At 37.4% G+C, this 24033-nt stretch overlaps 1 protein-coding gene across 4 annotated transcripts in view; it reads right to left on the bottom strand.

Moving 5' to 3' along the window:
• Window positions 1-24033, bottom strand: part of fat1a (FAT atypical cadherin 1a) — a 193118-nt gene that overhangs the window by 25614 nt on the left and 143471 nt on the right. For all 4 annotated transcript variants that reach the window (XM_072916081.1, XM_061984089.2, XM_061984090.2 and 1 more), the window contains 7 exons: window positions 16832-17046; window positions 14266-14403; window positions 14051-14194; window positions 11399-11596; window positions 9385-9969; window positions 7136-7358; window positions 1742-1876 (listed from right to left, as the gene is read on the bottom strand). In XM_072916081.1, the coding sequence (XP_072772182.1) occupies window positions 1742-1876; window positions 7136-7358; window positions 9385-9969; window positions 11399-11596; window positions 14051-14194; window positions 14266-14403; window positions 16832-17046 (1638 nt within the window). The remainder of the gene's footprint in view (window positions 1-1741; window positions 1877-7135; window positions 7359-9384; window positions 9970-11398; window positions 11597-14050; window positions 14195-14265; window positions 14404-16831; window positions 17047-24033) is intronic.

Raw genomic sequence — 24033 nt, 5'->3', positions numbered from 1 at the left:
ACACACATCTAAAAGCCGCACAAAAGTTTGGCGTTCGAACCATCTAGACAGTGTTAGCATTAGGGATTGGTACTTTTTTGGCACTGATCGAATCCCACCGGTCCTATTAATTCACGTGAAATCTTACGGTACCACGCCCGGTTGCCGACGCACCTGGCAATCACTCCAGCAGCACTGAGAGCAGACTTAGCCAAACTACCTCTGGGCAATGTTGTAATTTTCTATGCCAACAAAGGAATTTACACAAAAAACGCTTCAATGTAAGTGAAATAGGGCTCCACTTTTCCAAAAATGCGTTAGCTTTAAGCTAATATACATTAGCTTTGCTATTGACTTGCTACTGATTAGCATTAGCGATTTTACACGGCGATGATAACCTCTCTAAATTTGTTAATGAAAACTACTAAGATGCACGTTGCAATCAAAACAACTGGTGTGTAATAAGTACAATACTTATAGTATTAACACTTTTTAGGTTGCAACAAAAACACCATAAACTATACACAACGTCTTTGACTTACAATTGTAATTGTCATACTTGCAAATAATAATATGTTGATAATAAAACAAGATATAACAACTGGAAAACAGTTATCATAATCAGCTTATTTTTAAATGTTGCTATGAAAATATTGGTACTGGTCTCAATTCCCATATACCGGTAAGTGGTACCGTATCAGTTCAAATGTGAACGGTCCCCCATCCCTAGTTAGCATGCGTTACGATACCGCTATTGGGCTCGTTTGTTTTGCTTTTTATTCCTAAAAAAGCTGCAGCATCAAAAAGAACGCATATACAAATAATCCGTCGCATAAAAAACACTGTAGTTGTCCCTCGACACATGCTATGGAAATTTGCGGCTTCACTCCATCAAAGATTTTTTGTGATTATTAAAAGCACATTCTACGTATTTTAGCCCAAATTAAGAATTTTCAAGCACACAAATGGCTAAATGATCTAAAAATATCAATACTTAGACTTAGACAACTTTAATGATCCACAAGGGAAATTGTTCCACACAGTAGCTCAGTTACAAGAATGGAAAGGGTAAGGATGGAAAGGATAATGCAGGTATAAAGTAGAATCAAAATGTACCATAGTAGCAATATAAAACATAACATATGTAATATTAACATATTATATATACAGTATATAATATATACTGATATATTATATTTTTATATAATATATACAATTTATAACAAATCCCAATTGTCTAGAAGGCTCTGATATTGTTCAAAACACTATTTAGAAGGTCATATATATGTTTTTTATGCTATAGCAATACAAATATGCGACTAATATTAATTATTACTACTTTGCAGAAATTAATTGACCAATTCATCAATTAACAGCGATAAACAAAAGATTACTGTACGCAGAGAATTTAGAGGGTTTTGTCTTTTTAACCGACACATTTTTTTTTTTTTTTCGGATAAAAACGTGGTAGTGTCAACCTACATCAAAGCTTTGCTAGATTTTAGGTTTTTTTTACGTTTTAAGGATAGGTAACTTAAACGGCTAATGACGTTTATCGATTGTAAAATATGTAAAAAATTAAAAAATAAGAAAATCTAAGCTGTGCTAAAAGGATGCAGTTTAAACCTGGAAATGATTAACTCAGTTTCTGTCATTTCCAATGAGAAATCTCAGCAATTTGGACATTATTGTTCAATGGACAGTAAAGTGAAGAAGATCGATAAGGGGAAAAGGACGTAAGGAATGAAGGAAGTGTTCTTACCAGAACATTTGGTCTTTTTGCCTTCAGGACACACACAAGTGTGGACAGTGTCCCGGTGAGGGTCCGCTATACAGTCCATACCCTCTGGACAAGGGTTGTTGTCACACACGTTGTTCAGCACAGGGCATCTGCCACCTATTGGTAGTCGGGACAGACATTTTGATACAGCATGAGAGACAAGTTGTCAAAACTGGAGGATGTTATAAGACGTCTGGACATTACCATTTTTCATTAACTAATAAAAACATAGTTTTTGCGTTAGGTTGTTGACCCGTATGCTAATTTGATAGCTACTCCCTGGTTCCTAAACAATGTAGTAAGATATGTTTGATTTATTCAAGTAAAAAATGACATAAATATCCTTGCTGAGTGTGCTGTTTTTGATTTAATCTGACAGAAGTGACAAAAATAGAGAAACGCTTTGTTTGTCGGCATGTATGCTAGTTAGCTAGCTACTTGCTGGTTCGCAGACAATGTAGTAAGACATTTTTCATTCATTCAAACAAAAAGTGACACAAATAAATCTCCAGATCGGACTGTTTGTGATTTACTCCAACAACATTTTAAAAACTGCTTTGTGCTGTTTGTTTGTCGGACTGTATGCTAGTTAGCAGGCTACTTCCTGGTTAATGGAGGATGCCGAAAATCGACACGAGCGTAACATTTTTAGTTCACGATATCAAAAGTTAAAAAAGTAGACCTCTGTACAGTACTATTTTGGATGTAGTTTGACAAAAATGAAAACAATTGCAAAGCGCTTTGTTTGTGTTTGTTTGTATGCTAATTAAGTAGCTAGTTCCTGGTTCACAGACAATGTTTTAAGACATTTTTGATTCATTCAAAAACATAAAAAAAAAAAAAAGCCTTCTGATTGTACTTATTATGGTTTTACTCGAACAAAAGTGATACAAATTGCGAAACGCTCTGTTTGTCGACCTGTATGCTAGTTAGCTAGCTATTTCCTGGTTCACAGACAATGTAGTAAGACATTTTTGATCTATTCAAACGAAAAGTGACGGAGATATACCTCCAGATCATACTGTTTGTGATTTACTCTGATAAAATAAAAATAAATAGTTTATGGGTCTGTATGCTAATTAGCAGGCTACTTCCTGGTTCGTGGAGGAAGCAGGAAATTGTCATGACCGTACTATTTTTAGTTAACTATAACAAAACTGAAAAAAAGAGACCTCTTGACAGTACCATTTTTAATTTAGTCGAAAAAAGTGACAAAAATTACAAAGCACTTTGTTTGTTTTTCGGCCTGTATGCTAGCTAGCTAGCAAATTCTTGGTTCACGGACAACGTAATAAGACATTTTTGATATACAAACAAAAATTGCCAAAAATATACCTCTAGATGGTTCGGTTCGTGATTTGTTCTAACAAAAGTTTAAAAAAAATAGCTAAGTGCTGTTTTTCGTTGTGATTGTTTGTGGGCCTGTATGCTAGTTAGCTAGCTATTTCCTGGTTCACAGACAATGTAGTAAGACATTTTTGATTTATTCAAACAAAAAGGGACGGACATATACCTCCAGATCATACTGTTTGTGATTTACTCTGATAAAATAAAAATAAATTGTTTATGGGTCTGTATGCTAATTAGCAGGCTACTTCCTGGTTCGTGGAGGATGCAGGAAATTGTCATGACCGTACTATTTTTAGTTAACTATAACAAAACTGAAAAAAAGATACCTCTTGACAGTACCATTTTTAATTTAGCCGAAAAAAGTGACAAAAATTACAAAGCACTTTGTTTGTTTGTTTTTCGGCCTGTATGCTAGTTCGCTAGCGAATTCTTGGTTTACGGATAATAAGACATTTTTGATATACAAACAAACATTTCCAAAAATATACTTCTCGATGGTTCGGTTCGTGATTTTCTGTAACAAAAGTGAAAAAAAAAAATAGCTAAGTGCTGTTATTCTTTGTGTTTGTTCGTGGGCCTGTATGCTAGCTAGCTAGCAACTTCCTGGTTCACAGACAATGTAGTAAGACATTTTTGATTTATTCAAACAAAAAGTGACGGAAATATACCTCCAGATCATACTGTTTGTGATTTACTCTGATAAAAGTAAAATAAATTGTTTATGGGTCTGTATGCTAATTAGCAGGCTACTTCCTGGCTCTTGGAGGATGCCGGAAATTGTCATGACCGTACTATTTTTAGTTAACTATAACAAAACTGAAAAAAAGATACCTCTTGAAAGTACCATTTTTAATTTAGCCGAAAAAAGTGACAAAAATTACAAAGCACTTTGTTTGTTTGTTTTTCGGCCTGTATGCTAGTTCGCTAGCGAATTCTTGGTTCATGGACAATAAGACGTTTTTGATATACAAACAAACATTTCCAAAAATATACTTCTCAATGGTTCGGTTCGTGATTTTCTCTAACAAAAGTTAAAAACATATATCTAAGTGCTGTTTTTCTTTGTGTTTGTTCGTGGGCCTGTATGCTAGCTAGCTAGCAACTTCCTGGTTCACAGACAATGTAGTAAGACATGTTAAATTTATTCAAACAAAAACTGACATGAATATACAGTACCTCCAGATTGTACGTTTGTAATTTACTCTAACAAAAGTTTTAAAAAATTGCTAAGTGCTGTTAGTTTGTCGACTTGTATGCTACTTAGGAGGCTACTTCCTGGTTTATGGGGGATGCCGGAAAATGTCATGACAATAACATTTTAAATTGAAAAAAACTTGAAAAAAATATACTACTGGAGAGTATAATTTTGGATTTAGTCTTATAAAAGTAACACAACCTGCGTAGTGCTGTTTGTTTGTCAGACCGTCTGCTAGTTAGCAAGCTACTTTATTTTTTGTATATATTGTTTTTCAAATCACCTGACTTGTATACTGTGTATATGTACATAATGTATCCATTTTTTTACATAATTTTTTATATACCGTATTTTCCGCACTATAAGGCGCACCTAAAAACCTCCAATTTTCTCCAAAGCTGACAGTGCGCCTTATAATCCGGTGCGCCTTATATATGAACCAATATTGAGCCACAACAGGTCTCGCAACTACGGTAACTACGCCGACTTCATTTTCCCCCTTCAACGGCTGCTTACCGTAGAAGAAGAAGCGCTTCTTCTTCTACGGGGGAAAATGAAGTCGGCAGCTGCTTATCGTAGAAGAATAACTTCTTCTCTTACGGGGGAAAATGAAGTCGGCGGCTGATTACCTTAGTTGCGAGACCTAAACTTTATGTAAAGACCCAAAAATGGCTCCTATTAAGAGACACGCTTACGACGCAGAGTTTAAACTAAAGGCGATCAGTCACGCAGTAGAACACGGGAATAGAGCAGCGAGAGAATTTAACATTAACGAATCAATGGTGCGGAAGTGGAGGAAGCAACATGATGACCTGCGCCAAGTAAAGAAGACTAAACAGAGTTTCCGAGGGAACAAAGCGAGACGGCTACAGTTGGAGGACAGACTGGAACAGTGGGTTGTTGAACAGAGAGCAGCAAGTAGAAGTGTCAGTACAATCACTGTTTGTTTTGTTGACATTCCCTTTAGCGCAGCTCCATCTAATGGATGCATAACGTAACCCCAGCCTCTACTGTAGCGTCTATTCTATGCGCCTTATAATGTGGTGCGCCTTATCTATGAACAAAGTTTTAAAATAGGCCATTCATTGAAGGTGCGCCTTATAATCCGGTGCGCCTTATAGTGCGGAAAATACGATACATGTTATAGGTTATATATCTTTTATTATTGAATGTATCAAATGTGATGAATATTTAATGGCTAACAATGGAAACAAGCCTTTTGGCTTTTTGTGCCATCCATTTGCCTTTTTAAATAATTACATGGATTCAATTGTTTAAGATGTCAATAAACTTCTCAATCAATCAATCAATCAAAAACTTCCTGGTTCATTGAGGTGAGAGATCTGTACTAAACCATTTTGCTTTCACGCTAACAAAAGTGACAAAAAGTGTTGTGAATGTGACGTGACAACACTACTTTTTTTTTGCATTTTTATCTGTATTTGCACTTAAATGTACAAAATGGAAGATGGTATTTCATATCTGTGTGTGTGTGTGTGTGTGTGTGTGTGTGTGTGTGTGTGTGTGTGTGTGTGTGTGTGTGTGTGTGTGTGTGTGTGTGTGTGTTCTGGCAATGCGTACTTATTGGGGACGTCTTTCTGTTTACAAAGTCACTTTAGGGGACGTTTGACGTTATGGGGACCAAAATAAAGGTCCCCTGAAGGGAAACCTGTTTACAAAATCACTGTAGGGGATTTGTTTTGGGGACTTTTGCCAACTTTTCCTACTTTTCTTCCCCGCTCACAGTGCGACATTGCTGGGTGCGTTTTGGACATGTCGGGGGCACCCCCGGACTCGGGTGGAACGCGGCGGAACTTGTGGGACTCGAACCTGGGTGTCATTTTTTATCATTTGCGGGACTTTTGCCAACTTTTCCAACTTTTCTTCCCCGCTCAAAGTGCGACATTGCTGGGTGCGTTTTGGACATGTCGGGGGCACCCCCGGACTCGGGTGAAACGCGGCGGGACTTGTGGGACTCGAACCTGGGTGTCATTTTAGATCATTTTGTGGGCATTAGCCTACTTCTGCCAATTTTCTCCCCCACTCACAGTGTGACCTTGCTGGGTGCGTTTTGGACATATTGGGCACCCCTGGACTCGCGTGGCCGGCTGCAAAAAGTCCCTTGAAGGGGAATTTTTCCTCCCCCCCTCCCCCTGTGACTATGCTGGGTGCGTTTTGGGCATGTTGGGCACCCCAGGACTTGCGTGGCCGGCTGCGGGACTTGTGGTACTCAAACCTGGGTTGTTTTTTTTTACATGTTGGCCGCGTTAGGGACATTTGCCCTGCTAGCCTACCAGTATAGGTGTGTGTGTGTGTGTGTGCATGTGTGTGTGCGTGTGTGTGTGCATGTGTGTGTGTGTGTGTGTTCTGGCAATGCTTACTTAATGGGGACATCACTCTGTTTACACAGTCACCTTTAGGGGACCTCTGACAGTATGGGGACAATAAAACAGGTCCCCTAAAGGAAAACCTTTTTAAATGATTCTGAGGATCATATCATATTTAATTTGAACTTTTGTTTTTTTAAATGGTCCTCAGTAGTCACGTACAAATTTGTGTGAATTATGCAAAATTATTTAAATTTGGGCCCTTTTTCCCCAGGGTCCCTAATAAGAATGATCAGCACATTACTTCATCAATCCAGAGATTTAAAGACGTGTATGAGCTAACTAGGCAGTGGCCATTTTACCATTTTTTTTTTATGCCTCCACAACCTGTAGAAAGGGTGGTCCCCACAAGTGATGATCAAAAACTTGGTCCCCATTCCAAATGATAACCAGTATGTGTGTGTGTGTGTGTGTGTGTGTGTGTGTGATGTTGCAGCAAGTGACCTTCACACTGGCAGGTGGCGTCCCTGTGGTGACGCGGCGTGACGAAGCTGAGTCGAGCTGTGCTGTAAGTAGACATGGACGTCTTTTCCAGGGAGACCACCTCGTCGCAGAAGCGCAGCGGGCAGTCCAGGCCCGCGCACAGCTTCTGGATCACTCGCACGATGCGGACCCCCGTCATCTCCTCGATGACGGCCGCCGAGGAGTTCAACTTACGGTAGACCACCTGAGAGAAGATGGACAAACGCGAAAAAACTTTTTAGGGACATTTTTGCTACATGTCTATTTCATCCTGCGTATTATTTCAAATGTACGACATGTTTTCAAATGATTTATATAATACAATTCATTTCAATATGACATTACAAATATTTCAGAAAAAAATATGTACTTTTAGCACAAAAATAAAAGTGTACTTCATTAAAGAAAAAAATAACGAAATATTCTCCATTTTCAAATGAGAACATTTTGATGTTTACTGTGAACTAGTAAGCAAATTATAAGGTAATTTACTATAATAAACAAATATTATTATCACTATTGCTATTAGCAATACAAATAATTAAATATAATACATATATGTTATATTTTATATTGCTACTAATGTACATTTTTTGTCTACTTTATACCTGCATTATCCTTTCCATCCTTAAACCTTCCATCCTTTGTAACTGAACTACTGTGTGGAACAATTTCCCTTGTGGATCATTAAAGTTTGTCTAAGTCTAAGTCTAAGCCTAAATGTTTTATAAAGCTATTTTTGATAATAACAATAATAAAATCAATAATAACACTAATACTTAACAATAATAGCAGCAACAATTAGTACTAATATTTTTTATTAGAAAAAAATACATTTTGTTTCTAATTTCTAAAACGCATAACAAATGTGTTATGTATTTGTCATATATTATTTGTCCTTTACAACAAAATACAAATTTTCTTTTTTTTTAAAATCCAAGATTTTTCCTTTACTCCCACTTTTAAATTGCAAAAAAAATGTATTTTAATTTTTTTTAAATCTTTTCAAATGTATTATGTAGAGATGTCTGATAATATCGGCCGATAAATACTTTAAAATGTAATATCGGAAATTATCGGTATCGGTTTCAAAAAGTAAAATTAATGACTTTTTAAAATGCCGCTGTACGGAGCGGTACATATCCGGTAAAACACGGACGTAGGGCATACTTGCCAACCCTCCCGAGAGACTCCCGAATTTCAGTGCCCCTCTCGTAAATCTCCCGGGGCAACCATTCTCCTGAATTTCCACCCGGACAACAATATTGGGGGTGTGCCTCAAAGGCACTGTCTTTAGCGTCCTCTACAACCTGTCGTCACGTCTGCTTTTCCTCCATATAAACAGCGGGCCGGCCCAGTCACATAATATATGCGGCTCTTAAACACACATAAGTGAATGCAAGGCATACTTGATCAATAGCCATACAGGTCACACTGAGGGTGGCCATATAAACAACTTTAACACTGTTACTAATATGCGCCACACTGTGAACCCACACCAAACAAGAATGACAAACACATATCGGGAGAACATCCGCACCGTAACACAACATAAACACAACAGAACAAATACCCAGAACCCCTTCAGCACTAACTCTTCCGGGACGCTACAATATACACACCCGCTACCACCAAACCCCGCCCCCATTAGGCATAATAATGTGTTAATTCCACAACTGTGGAATTAACACAATCGGTTGATATCGGAATCGGGATTAAGAGTTGAACAATATCGGAATATCAACAAAAAAGCCATTATCGCACATCTCTAGTATTATGTATTATTTTGTCCTCTACAACTAAACACATGTATTTATTTTTTTAAGCCAAGACTTTCCCTATCGAACATACAAAAAAAGAGTGTTTCCATTTTTCAAAAACCATAGAATATGTGTATTGTCATATTATTTGTCATGTGCAAAGACAAAAAACCCTACAAATGTATTTATTAAATTTTTAATCCAAGATTATTCCTTTATTCCCACTTTTGAACTACAAAAAAAATAATAATAATCCGTCCAAAAACCGGCTTCGTTTATGCCTCATTGCTTAAAACAACAGATTAACTTGTTGAGAAATGCAAGGCTGCAGACAACCACAAGGTATCCCAGTGGACAGCTGAAAACCAAATAAATCAGTGAAAGTTGGTGTACTGCTGTTTCATCAACAAAAAGTCGAAGCGTAAAATAAAAAAGATGATGTTAAAGACTTAGGGATATAATTGCTCTCACCTCCTGAGACTGGTAAGGACTTCCGGATCTTTCCAGAGCCAGCAGGACGTCCAGGTCTCCTTGCTCGGACGGTTGAAGGCTCACGAGCTGGACTTCGTTCCTCCTCACGCCTGCGATGTTCCTCAGCGCTCTCTGGAAGTTGCGCCAGTAGTCGCCGATGAACTCCTCCGGGGCGATGCTGGCGAAGCGCACGGCAATGGAGTTGTCCAGCGCTTGGCGGGTAGCCTGGCGGACGTGCACGTTGACGTCGGCGGCGACGGTGAAGCGGCCGTCGGTCACCGTCACGTTGAGCGGGTAGTGGCCCACGTCCAGGGCCCGCGCAGCGATGACTTTGCCGTCGGAGGCCGAGACGGAGAAGAGCGCCTCGTCGGAGAAGGACGCGGGAGCCAGGCTGTAGGTCAGAGTGTCGTAGACGTCCTGGTCGGTGGCGTGGATCTTACCCAGGACGCCGCCTGCGTACTCGTCCCCGGCGGTGGAGACGAAGACATCCAGGGGGAGGATGGCGGGAGGGTAGATGCTCTCCTCGATGACGCGGACGCTGATGAAGGCGGAGGAAAAGAGCGGAGGTTTGCCGCTGTCTGCCACCTGTAATAAAACAGGGAGAAACATTCAGTCCGAACTAACACATTTGCCCACAAGAGGGCACTGCTGCTATTCAACTTGCACAGCAGCGCGTGGAGACGCTAATAAACATGAAGCTCACACAGATGGTCAACTGCTCTGTTGGGAGGAAAAAACGCTGACTCAATCTGTGTCCAACAAGGAGACATCACACCTACTGTACGTCCCATGTCCAAGCTGTCCACTCATTCCCTCACACCCACTCTTTAGATGACCTTTACACTCCCCATTCAACTTGTTGAGTTTTTGATTTGACAACCAGAAAGAAAGAAGTCGTTTGAAAATGGGACATTTGTCATCATCAGACAATATTTAAACAGTGAACAAGAACAGTTTTAAAAGGTGAATGCCTGGTAATAATGTTGCCAAAACAAAAACAATGGAATATTAAGAGGAAAAATGTCATTGTTTTTGGGAAATAGCAAATAGTCTTCCTTGTTTCCCCATTTTGTGATTTTTTTCTGCAAAAAAAACTTTTTAAACTACTCTCACAATAAAATATTTTGTTTTCTTTTTCAATTGCCGAATTACTTAATTATATCCAAAAATATGACGAGAGCACGGTTAGTTTTTCTAAAATCCTTATTTCTGCCGGATTGTTTTTAATACAATTTTATTCTTTTACTATTACACATTTATTTAATATTTTTATTAAATTATAACTACATTGTTTCACAATTATGACTTTTTTTCTATAAACAATACAATTTTGTTGATACATTTTACTTCTATAAAACTATTTATTTCCACAAATAAACTACTCTCATAATAAAACCCCTTTTGGGTTTTTTAAACATAAAATTATCAATATTATCCAAAAATGTGACAAGAACACTATATTACTTTTTCTAAAAAAAAATTATTGCCTTATTTTTTTCCAGATCATATTTTTGAGTACAACTTTATTGATATATTATTACATTTTTCTTTTCATATTTTTATTTACGCAAGTCTTTTTGTTACTCAAAAAAATCATGTGAAACTATTTTTTTTTTTTACTTTAATCTGATAAGATGACTTTTTGCCAAAAACAACGTAACTTTTTTTTTTTTTTTTTAATTTTATTTCATAGACAGCATGAACTTTACATTATTCCTATAAAAAAGTACAGTATGTGGGCTCCTGATTTAGCATTCAGCTAATTTCCATCTGTTGTTCTTACAACTACAACAAATGCAAATGATTACAAATTATAATTAACAATAATACTCAAAAATGACATTTTCTGTCCCCCACCCCAAATTGTATCATCACCATGAGCATATTCATCCTTGGCACACCTGAAAAAGCTAAAGTGAGCGACGCATAAAAGTGAAGCGATGATATATTGAGGCTGACAGAAGAAGAAGACAAACAGATAAGACACTTCAGAACACTAAAAACGTGGACTCACCTGTGCTCTCAGCAGGTACTGTTCTTTCACTTTCCTATTCAGTGGCCCCGCAGACAGCAGAGCCCCCTGCTGGTTGATGCGGAAAGCCTCGCCGGTGTTGCCGTCGGCGATGGAGAAGGTGAACGGCGGCCCGTTGTGGGACGCGTCGCGGTCGGAGATTAGGAGCTGGAGGACGCTGGTGTCTTTGGCTTGGTTCTCCTATGTGAAAAGTAAATGGTAACGATTAACAGTGTTGATGCGTTTGAGAAAGCTGGGACTTTCGACACACTGTCACTACTTATGAAATTCCAATAAAACATTCCTAAATTACAAGTTTGGGACAAATCCAAGTAAGACCAACTTAAATGTCTGACAAAACAATGACCACGCCCACAGAGAGAAAGGTGTGATGATAACCACAGAAGCAGAAATGTAACTTTTAATGAAACAAATTTTACATAGTCATGATGCATTTACACACTATTGTTTTATTTCAAGCACTACCTATAAAACGCCACTAGATGGACGACACAACTTCAAAGGTTGAGTAGTTACCCGATTTTATTTTTTATATTATTTGTTTTAGGCAACTTAGTGCTAGAATATGTATTAATACATATATATGAAAATTATGGGGGAAAAAAATCATCATACAAGAGAAAAAAAAACTAATTATTTGGGGGGGAAAAAAGAAAAATCCTAAAAATAAACAAAATAACTTGACTTTATTTTGAAGCTTAGACTTTTTTGTAAAGTTATTGTTGTGAGATATAACCTGACAAAATACAACATTATTGATGAAAGTGAATTTTATTTTCTCAAAAAACACAAATTTAATCTCAAATAACTTTTTTTATCGGGGGAAAAAAACTTGAATACAGCAATTTTTGGATGATTACCCCTTTTTTCAGGAAACACCACTTTATTCTTATAAGATTAGGACCACTATTTTCCTTGGAAGAAAAACAATTGTAAGATTGTAATATCCTATTTTTCAAAGTATTTTTCTTTAAAAACAATGACCTAATTGTCAGATAGTACCTACTACTACTACTACTACTACTACTACTACTACGAATAAGAATATGAAGAAGAACATGAGGAAGAATAAAAAGAGGAGGAAGAAGAAGAAGAGGAGGAAGAAGAAGAAGAAGAAAAAGAGGAAGAGGAAGAATAAGAAGAGGAAGAATAAGAAGAGGAAGAATAAAGAGGATGAAGAAGAAGAAAAAGAAGAAGAAGTAGAAAAAGAAGAAGGAAGAGGAAGAGGAAGGAGAAAGAGGAAGAAAGGAAGAATAAGAAGAGGAAGAATAAAAAGAGAACGAAGAAGAAGAAGAAAAAGAAGAAGAAAAAGAAGAAGCAAGAGGAAGAAGAAGAGGAAAAAGAAGAAGAAGAAGAAGAAGAACAAGAGGAAGAACAAGAAGAGGAAGAATAAAAAGAGGACAAAGAAGAAGAAGAAAAAGAAGAAAAAGAAGAAGGAAGAGGAAGAGGAAGAAGAAGAGGAGGAAGAAGAAGAAAACGAGGAAGAATAAGAAGAGGACGAAGAAGAAGAAGAAGAAAGAGGAAGAGGAAGAATAAGAAGAAGAAGTAGAATAAGAAGAACAAGAACAGGAAGAAGAAGAAGAAGAAGAAGAAGAAGAAGAAGAAGAAGAAAAAGAGGAAGAGGAAGAAGAAGAAGAAGAAGAAGAAGAAGAGGAAGAATAAAAAGAGGATGAAGAAGAAGAAGAGGAAGAGGAAGAAGAAGAAGAGGAAGAAGAAAAAGAAGTAGAAGAAGAAACAGAAGAACAAGAACAAGAAGAAGAAGAAGAAGAAGAAGAAATAGAAGAAGAATAAGAAGAAGAAAGAGGAAGAAGAAGAAGTAGAATAAGAAGAACAAGAACAAGAACAGGAAGAAGAAGAAGAAGAAGAAGAAGAAGAAGAAAAAGAGGAAGAAAAAGAGGAAGAAAAAGAAGAGGAAGAAGAAAAAGAGGATGAAGAAGAAAAAGAAGAAGAAGAAGAGGAAGAAAAAGAGGAAAAGCAAGAATAAGAAGAAGAAGAAGAAGAGGAAGAATAAAAAGAGGATGAAGAAGAAGAAGAGGAAGAGGAAGAAGAAGAAGAAGAAGAGGAAGAAGAAAAAGAAGTAGAAGAAGAAACAGAAGAACAAGAAGAACAAGAAGAAGAAGAAGAAGAAGAAGAAAAAGAAGAAGAAGAAGAAGAAGAAGAAGAAGATAATAATTGTATTGTAATACAATGTAGAAAAACAAGTACCACCTTTTTTATGAAGAAACATTGAAATTGCTGTTACGATTACAACCTTTTCAAAATTGTGGTTAGCTTCTTTTTTACACTTCATGTTTTTATGGTGGCCACAGTTTGACCCAGGAACAGATTATTGTGTTTCCATGATTTCCACCGGGAGAAATAGTTTGGCTGATTAGTTTTTGTGAGTAAGATGGCTGTTATGTTGCCTTGATTGTCATCCATTGACTTGTTCTACTTAACATTCAGTCTTCGCCTTCCTCTTCCCTCTCCCCTACTTCCTCCCCTTTCCTTCCTTACCCCAAAGTTCCCACTCCTTTTCTCGTTGACATTCCACTCACACGTTCTCCCGTTAATCCATCCTTGCAATAATACCACCCCCCACCTCCGACTTCCCTTCCTGGCTACTTATAGTCAGCGTATTTCCCCCGCCCTCACCTGGATGATGATGCTGTAGTTGGCCTGGGAGAAGAGAGGCGGGTTGTCGTTGACGTCGGAGATGTCGATGTTGATGATGGCGGTGCTGGAGAGAGGCGGCGCTCCGTTGTCGGAGGCCAGCACCGTCAGCGTGTAGCCTGAGGTCTGGGAAGAAGGAAGGAATCGTGACGCATAACAATTAACTTAACAACGCTGAGCCGAGCGAGGGTCCTTACCTGCTCTCTGTCCAACTGACGGCCCACTTTCAGCTCGCCACGCAGCGGGTCCATGATGAAGGGGCTGCCGCTGTTGCCGCCCACGATGGTGTAGCGCACGTGGTCGTATGACGGCCCGTCAGCATCCTCAGCCACCACCTTCACGTCACAAACAACACATTATTACAAACTTAGTTTTACACAACAATTATCTACATTTTTACATATTTTTTAAAATTATTAAACTCACCTTGTTAAAAAAAAAAAAGTTCAAAAAATACAAAAATACAAAAATGTAAAATATGTTTGAATAAAACAATTAAATAAATATTCAATTCATGAATATGAAAAATATATTTTAAAGATGCAAGTGCTCAAAATTCCAATTTGCGAACAAAAATGATGGCAAAATAATGGCAGGTTGTAGTAATATTAGTATTACTATAACTACCACCACTTCTACTACTATTACTACTACTACTAATAATAATAATATTAATAAAAAAAATTGTATTGAAATGAAATGTAGGAAAACATGTATATTACTAAACTACTAAATTAATACTCATTATAATAATAATAATAATAATAATAATAATAATAATAATAATAATAACATAATTGTATTTAAATGAAATGCAGGAAAACATGTATATTACTAAACTACTACATTAATACTCATTATAATAATAATAATAATAACCAAAAACATGTACCTGGGGATAGGTTGATTGGCAACACTAAATTGGCCCTAGTGTGTGAATGTGAGTGTGAATGTTGTCTGTCTATCTGTGTTGGCCCTGTGATGAGGTGGCGACTTGTCCAGGTCGTACCCCGCCTTCCGCCCGAATGCAGCTGAGATAGGCTCCAGCACCCACCGCGACCCCAAAAGGGACAAGCAGTAGAAAATGAATGGATAATAATAACAATAATAATAATAACATAATTGTATTTCAATGAAATGTACGAAAACATGTATATTTTATCAACAGATTCCAATTATATTCTGAAGTCTGAAGCATACAAGTAAATGTATATGCTTACAGATGCAAAAGTAATTATTTATTTAGAGGGGGAAAATTGTGCGATGTACTTTTCTTGTTTTTTGGGTTGTTTTTTTTAAGATAAAATACATTTACAATTAAGGAGGTAACAATGGAAATATTTTTTCGATTTAATGATGGTGATACACTTATTAAAAATACAAATTACATAAAAAAAGTCCATTACTATTTTATTTAGTATTACAAAGGTTTAGTGTATATGAATTTTATTTGACATTAACAAATTGTAGTCAAATAACTACTACTTTTATTAATAATAATTTAAAAATGTAAATTTACATACCATTTAGGACAACATGTATAGCGTATTTAAGTCAATTTTAATTACTGTATTTTTCGGACTATAAGTCGCTCCGGAGTATAAGTCGCACCGGCCGAAAATGCATAATAAAGAAGGAAAAAAACATATAAGTCGCACTTGAGTATAAGTCGCATTTTTGGGGGAAATTTATTTGATAAAACCCAACCACAAGAATAGACATTTGAAAGGCAACTTAAAATAAATAAAGAATAGTGAACAACAGGCTGAATAAGTGTACGTTATATGAGGCATAAATAACCAACTGAGAACGTGCCTGGTATGTTAACGTAACATATTATGGTAAGAGTCATTCAAATAACTATAACATATAGAACATGCTATACGTTTACCAAACAATCTGTCACTCGTAATCGCTAAATCCCATGAAATCTTATACGTCTAGTGTCTTACGTGAATGAGCTAAATAATATTATTTGATATTTTACGGTAATGTGTTATTAATTTCACACATAAGTCGCTCCTGAGTATAAGTCGCACCCCCGGCCAAACTATGAAAAAAACTGCGACTTATACCTCGAAAAATACGGTATATTCTTAAGAATTGTGCATGCTTATAAATGCAATAATAATGTTCTTTTAGGGAACACAACTTGTGATGTACTTTTCTTGGGTTATTCTTATTTAAGATATGAACAAAATTAAAAAGATAAGAATGTAAAGATGTTTTCAATTTAATGATGGTGAGAAAATTGTTAAAAAAAATACCAAGTATACATTAAAAAGTAAATTACTATTTTTGATTAGAGAGTAAATGTAAATTTGAATGCAATTTTTTTTTTACTCAAAATAAATATTCATAGATTGTAGTCCAATAATTCGTTTTTTCTCCCCCTTATGTATTCATAGTTTGCTAGGAATATTTTGTGTATGATTTGGTGCTCCTGACGCATTATGGGGGGTTTCATGAGTAAAGCATCATACTTTGAACAAAGCCGTGTGAGGATGAGTGTCAGACGTCGCATGACAACAAAAGGTGCAGTGAGCGTGAATGGAAAAAAGCTTTAGTCCTAAATTAGCTTCGCCAGCAGATGGGGATTAGCCACAGGTGCTGCTATGTGATAGCTAACAAAAAGACACCGAGGAGGTAAATAAACTGACACTTTTAGCTTTGACTTCATGCACTTGTATGCTAATTAGCCTCACAAGACAGCCAGCAGTGGGGCCGTCCTTAAAGATGCCGTGTACGTGTCAACCCCCTCACCGTCAACACGGTCCTTCCTGGCTCGGCGTCCTCGCCGACCACAGCCGTGTAGACGTCCTGGCTGAAGGCGGGCCTGTTGTCGTTGACGTCTGTCAGGTTGATGTTGACGGTGGCCATGTCACTGAGAGGCGGGGAGCCGCCGTCCGTGGCCTCAACGGTGATGTAATATTCGTGAGAGACCTCGTAGTCCAGCGGCTCGATCACGAAGACGTCGCCTGACAACAAAAAGGGCGGTCAAAGAGATAGGATAAAGATGGTGACTTTAATACCTCCACAAGCCAACCATCCACATCAATATCTAACATACCGTATTTTTCGGATTATAAGTCGCAGTTTTTTTCATAGTTTGGCCGGGGGTGCGACTTATACTCAGGAGCGACTTATGTGTGAAATTATTAACACATTACCATAAAATATCAAATAATATTGCAACTTTTCTGGATGTCATTGGATGGATCGACAAAGCATGGGCTTCAGTGACAACCGAAACCATCCTGTCCGGATTCAGAAAGGCTGGAATAATTGGAAATGCAACTGACGATGACTCTGACGTAGGCAACGTACCGATAGAAGAGGAAGCGGTGCATTGTCTGCCTTTGGAGTTGGCAGAGTTGTTTAGAAGCGACACCGAGGAAGAAGATTTCATGGGATTTAGCGATTAGGAGTGACAGATTGTTTGGTAAACGTATAGCATGTTCTATATGTTATAGTTATTTGAATGACTCTTACCATAATATGTTACGTTAACATACCAGGCACGTTCTCAGTTGGTTATTTATGCCTCATATAACGTACACTTATTCAGCCTGTTGTTCACTATTCTTTATTTATTTTAAATTGCCTTTCAAATGTCTATTCTTGGTGTTGGATTTTATTAAATAAATTTCCCCCAAAAATGCGACTTATATATGTGTTTTTCCTTCTTTATTACCGGTATGCATTTTCGGCCGGTGCGACTTATAATCCGAAAAAAACGGTACATGTTTTTGTAAAAAGGACCATTTTGCATCTTTTACAAATAACATGTATGTTGTTTAGTTCAAATAATCAACGTTTAAAGTATGTATGTCAAACCAACATACAGTAGTGTTTCTGTAGACAAAGACAATTCTGCTTCTTTTACGGAAAAAAAACTAACCAATGTGTTTTCGTACAAATCAAACAAGTTTACAGTCTTTAACAAATCTAACGTATCTGTTTTTGTAACAAAGACAATTTTGCATTTTTCCACAAACAAAACGTAGGTTTTTTGTAAAAATTATAAATGTTTAAATTCTTTATGTAACACTAACAAACAGTGGGCGTTTATGTAGGCAAAGACATATTTGCATCTTTTACGAAAAAAAACTAACCAATGTTTTTTTGTACAAATCAAACAAGTTTACAGTCTTTAACAAATCTAACGTATCTGTTTTTTGTAACAAAGACAATTTTGCATTTTTCCACAAACAAAACGTAGGTTTTTTGTAAAAATGATAAATGTTTAAATTCTTTATGTCAAACTAACAAACACTGGGTGTTTCTGTAGGCAAAGACATATTTGCATCTTTTACGAAAAAAACTAACCAATGTTTTTTCGTACAAGTTTAGAGTCTTCAACAAATCAAATGTATGTTTTTGTAAAAAAAATGTGGCATCTTTTACAAAAAACGAACATATTTTTTCGTACAAATTAAACAAGTTTTTTGTAGAGCAAGACAATTTTGCTTCTTTTATGCAATGTTTTTGTTAAAGGGTAACATTATCACCAGACCTATGTAAGCGTCAATATATACCTTGATGTTGCAGAAAAAAGACCATATATTTTTTTAACCGATTTCCGAACTCTAAATGGGTGAATTCTGGCGAATTAAACGCCTTTCTATTATTCGCTCTCGGAGAAGCAACCGCCATTTTCTCAAACACATTACAAACACCGAGTCAAATCAGCTCTGTTATTTTCCGTTTTTTCGACTGTTTTCCGTACCTTGTAGACATCATGCCTCGTCGGCGTGTTGTCGGAGGGTGTCACAACACGAACAGGGACGGATTCAAGTTGCACCAGTGGCCCAAAGATGCGAAAGTGGCAAGAAATTGGACGTTTGTTCCGCACACTTTACCGACGAAAGCTATGCTACGACAGAGATGCCATAGAAGAATATCGACCCTAGCTTCCCTGGCCTGCTGACATCAACTTCAAAACTGGACAGATCAGCTTTCAGGAAAAGAGAGCGGATGAGGGTATGTCTACAGAATATATTAATTGATGAAAATTGGGCTGTCTGCACTCTCAAAGTGCATGTTGTTGCCAAATGTATTTCATATGCTGTAAACCGAGTTCATAGTTGTTAGTTTCCTTTAATGCCAAACAAACACATACCAATCGTTGGTTAGAAGGCGATCGCCGAATTCGTCCTCGCTTTCTCCCGTGTCGCTGGCTGTCGTGTCGTTTTCGTCGGTTTCGCTTGCATACGGTTCAAACCGATATGGCTCAATAGCTTCAGTTTCTTTTTCAATTTCGTTTTCGCTACCTGCCTCCACACTACAACCATCCGTTTCAATACATGCGTAATCTGTTGACTCGCTTAAGCCGCTGAAATCCGAGTCTGAATCCGAGCTAATGTCGCTATACCTTGCTGTTCTAGCCGCCATGTTTGTTTGTATCGGCATCACTATGTGACGTCACAGGAAAATGGACGGGTGTATATAACGATGGTTAAAATCAAGCACTTTGAAGCTTTTTTTAGGGATATTGCGTGATTGGTAAAATTTTGAAAAAAACTTTGAAAAATAAAATAAGCCACTGGGAACTGATTTTTAATGGTTTTAACCCTTCTGAAATTGTGATAATGTTCCCCTTTAAAGTTTCACAGTCTTCAACAAATAACTTTAACAAAGACTTTTTGCTCCGTGTCATAAGACAGGTGCAACATTATCTTATGTTTTTAATAACGACAGATCATGAAGCTAACTTACGTGTATGTTGCTTCCATTCGTGTAGATAGAGTGGCACGCACATAAAAAGCGACCGAGCAACTAAAAAAAACATGATGTAGCTTTCTTCTTGTTAGCGTGATGTTAAAGACAATGTACACTTCATTGCACATGTCATAAATCACTATATCAATGATTAAATGCTTTATAATTCCACAAGAGTTTTGCAGCGGCACATGCACGTCCGTGCGCTTTAGGCACTTAAACTTGCAAAAGAGTTTCCTTGGCTCTTTAGTGCGCGCTGATTTTAGGAATAATGTACACTTCACTGCACATGTTGCTGATTAAATATTTTGTAATTCTATGAGTGTTCGGTTTCAGCAGCACAGCCGTGCATGCTAAAAAACAAGATTCATAATGTTCTCAGGGCTTTGTGTACATCATGCAGACTGGTTTTAAAGACAATGTACATGTCATTGTACGCGTAGCATATCAAAATAAACATAATGGAGGCGTGATGCCACCAAGTCAGCTGTTGCTGCTTTTTCCAGGCTTTTGATTGGACAAAATGTGCATGACAGCAGGTGTATGCGTTTGTGTTTAGACAAGAGAACGTTTTGAAACTACACTTGTGTGGATGTGTTTAGACAAGAGAACGTTTTGAAACTACACTTGTGTGGATGGAGATCGTTTTAACCTTGGATATGCGTTTTTGAAATTCTCCGTGTTCGTGTGGAAATGGCCTTAGGGGTCTGCAACCTGCGGCTCTTTCATGCCTCTGCCCTGGCTCCCTTTGGCTTGCCTTTGACACAAAATGTCAATAAATAACGGCTATTTAATTTTAATTAATTCAATTTTATTTAGTTAGTTTATTTTAATGTTACAGTTGTTATTTTGGAGGGTTCTGTGACCTCGTAATATAAAAATAAAAATGTATGTCACACCCCTTATGTCTCAACAAGCGACATTGACGGAAAATACGACATTTAATACTTCATGGACAGATTAATTTGCCTTTGCTGTTGACCAGGTTGGTTCTTGTGTGTGCTTAATATGTAGGGAGAAAATAGGAAACAACAAAAAAAAATCAAATGTTTAGGACATTTTCAAAACAAACACACAGCATTTAGGAAAGCATACCCAGCTGGAGATGACCGAAAAAGAGCAGTTTTGGAACTGCTGCGGAAAGCTGATCAGAGCAAATAAAACATGTTCTTTGTCAAGTGTTTGATTTTATAAATGCTATTTCATAAGTGTAGTAAAACTATAAGTGGCTTTGTCGTCATTTTAGGGATCAAACTGAGTTTGCGGCTCTCGTGGGTTTTATTTGGTGGGAAATGGGCTCAAATGGCCCTTTGGATGGTGAAGGTTGCAGACCCCTGCCTGAGACCAACGTAAAGTAAGTTTTTTCGCAGTCATCAAACAAAGCATTATTTTTTTTTTCGAAAAACAAACAATTTTCCACAGATGTTTTTGTAAAAACGAATGAAGTTTGCATTGCACATATTTTAGGAAAAAATCTAGCCGATTTTCTAAATGTTTTTCTAAACATACGATTCAGTCCAACAAAGCTTACATACATTTACTCAAGCATTATTGCGTCTTAGACCAACCTAAAGCACGTGTTCTCCCTATCATCAAATATAACGTAATTTTTTTTTTTTAAACAATTTTCAACAACTTTATCGTAGATGTTTTTGTAAAAACGAATGATATATGCAATGCACATAGTTTAGGCAAAATTTTTTTGCCGTAAACATACGATTTAGCCCCCATGTGTCAAACTCAAGGCCCGGGGGCCAGATCTGGCCCGCCACATCAATTTGTGTGGCCCCCGAAAGGGTGGAAATAATAAGTGTTAATTAAGTATATGTAATTAATAAATGTACTGTGTGCAATTACATAGATTTACACTTTAATCATCTCTAATAATAAAACTAAATATTATATCATCATACATTTCAAAACAATGTCTTTGTTCAAATAAAGATAAATACTTAAATATCTGCTTGACCTATGATTTCAATCTAACAAATTGTTCATGCAAAAATTTTACAGTAAGACTTTTTACAGTAAAATCAACTTTTGTACCGTTATTCAATATACCGTATTTTTCAGATTATAAGTCGCAGTTTTTTTCATAGTTTGGCCAGGGGTGCGACTTATACTCTGGAGCGACTTATGTGTGAAATTATTAACACATTACCGTAAAATATAAAATAATATTATTTAGCTCATTCACGTAAGAGACTAGACGTATAAGATTTCATGGGATTTAGTGATTAGGAGTGACAGATTGTTTGGTAAACGTATAGCATGTTCTATATGTTATAGTTATTTGAATGACTCTTACCATAATATGTTACGTTAACATACCAGGCACGTTATTTATGCCTCATATAACGTACACTTATTCAGCCTGTTGTTCACTATTCTTTATTTATTTTAAATTGCCTTTCAAATGTCTATTCTTGGTGTTGGGTTTTATCAAATAAATTTCCCCCAAAAATGCGATTTATACTCCAGTGCGACTTATATATGTTTTTCCCTTCTTTATTATGCATTTTCGGCCGGTGCGACTTATACTCCGGAGCGATTTATAATCCGAAAAATACGGTAGAGTAATAATACACTATAAAAACACAACAATCGTAGATTTTACAATATAAAAAACTAGCATGAATTTGTCCGTAAAAACATAGTGGTACCGTTTTTCTAATCCATTTCCGTATTTTTCGCACTATAAGGCGCACCGGATTATAAGGCGCACCTTCAATGAATGGCCTATTTTAAAACTTTGTTCATATATAAGGCGCACCGCATTATAAGGCGCATAGAATAGACGCTACTGTAGAGGCTGGGGTTACGTTATGCATCCCGTAGTTGCGAGACCTGTTGTGGCTCAATATTGGTCCATATGTAAGGCGCACCGGATCATAAGGCGCACTGTCAGCTTCTGACAAAATTGGAGGTTTTTAGGTGCGCCTTATAGTGCGGAAAATACAGTACTTATTTATTTTATATGCTGTTAAAAAAAAAGAAAAAAAAATGCAAATACTATGGTAAAACTGAGCTGACAGTATTTAACAGTACAATCTAAAGATTTTGTTTTGTACAGCGTACATAAAAAAAGACACAATAATCAAATACCGTAATTTCCGGACTATAAGCCGCTACTTTTTTCCCTCGTTCTGGTCCCTGCGGCTTATACAACGGTGCGGCTTTTCTACGGCTTACGGTAACCAGGGGCGCGCACTACCGAGGATGCGCGAGACCGAGGCAGACATCTGGCGCCAGGTAACGAGAGCAAAACAAAGAGTAGGAGAGCATCAGCGACAGTTTGCGCGAAGGAAGTGTTCATGCAAACACCCTCAATATGGAAAACAAACGGAGAAGTGCATATGATGATGATGAAGAGGACGGCGTAACGGCTGACGAAGCCGGAGCCGTTGATTCCACTGACGAAGAGGAAGGTTTTGAGAGCGAGAACAAAGGAGAGAGAGTGGCTGACGACGCCATTTTGGACCTGTTCTTTTCCGACACCGACGAAGAGGATTTCGGTGGTTTTAGTACGCAGGAGGAAGACGATGACACAATGATTAAAGACTGACTTTTCATATACCGGTAGTAGGCTGGTTATTTTGATAACGTAAACGGCCGCGGGACTGCACTTTTACTGCCGTGTTACAGGCGAGCACTTTGTATTACTTTGCACCGTTGTATTATTTGTACTCTGCACGAATGCTGTTCGCCATGTCAAAGATGTGAAAGTTTGATTGAATGATTGAAAGATTTATTGTTAATAAATGGGACGCTTTGCGTTCCCAAACAGTCATCTCTGTCCCGACAATCCCCTCCGTGGTAGCAGGAACCCCTATATACTACGGTAATTACACATCAAAACGCCTGCGGCTTATAGTCGGGTGCGGCTTATATATGGAGCAATCTGTATTTTCCCCTAAATTTAGCTGGTGCGGCCTATAGTCGGGTGCGGCTTATATATGGAGCAATCTGTATTTTCCCCTAAATTTAGCTGGTGCGGCTTATAGTCAGGTGCGCCTTATAGTCCGGAAATTACGGTACATACACAATTATACACATGTTTTATATGTACACACTTATATTCCTACTGTATATATTATTCACTGTTAAAAGCGGCCCTCTGAGGGCAACCATAACTGCAATGTGGTCCTCAACAGTGTTGGGACTAACGCGTTACAAAGTAACGCGTTACTGTAACGCCGTTTGTTTCGGCGGTAACTAGCAATCTAACGCGTTATTTTTTATAT

This window comes from Nerophis lumbriciformis, linkage group LG25 (genome assembly GCF_033978685.3).
Source record: "Nerophis lumbriciformis linkage group LG25, RoL_Nlum_v2.1, whole genome shotgun sequence".
NCBI classification, from domain to species: domain Eukaryota; kingdom Metazoa; phylum Chordata; class Actinopteri; order Syngnathiformes; family Syngnathidae; genus Nerophis; species Nerophis lumbriciformis.
This window is presented reverse-complemented; position numbering and strand designations above follow the sequence as displayed.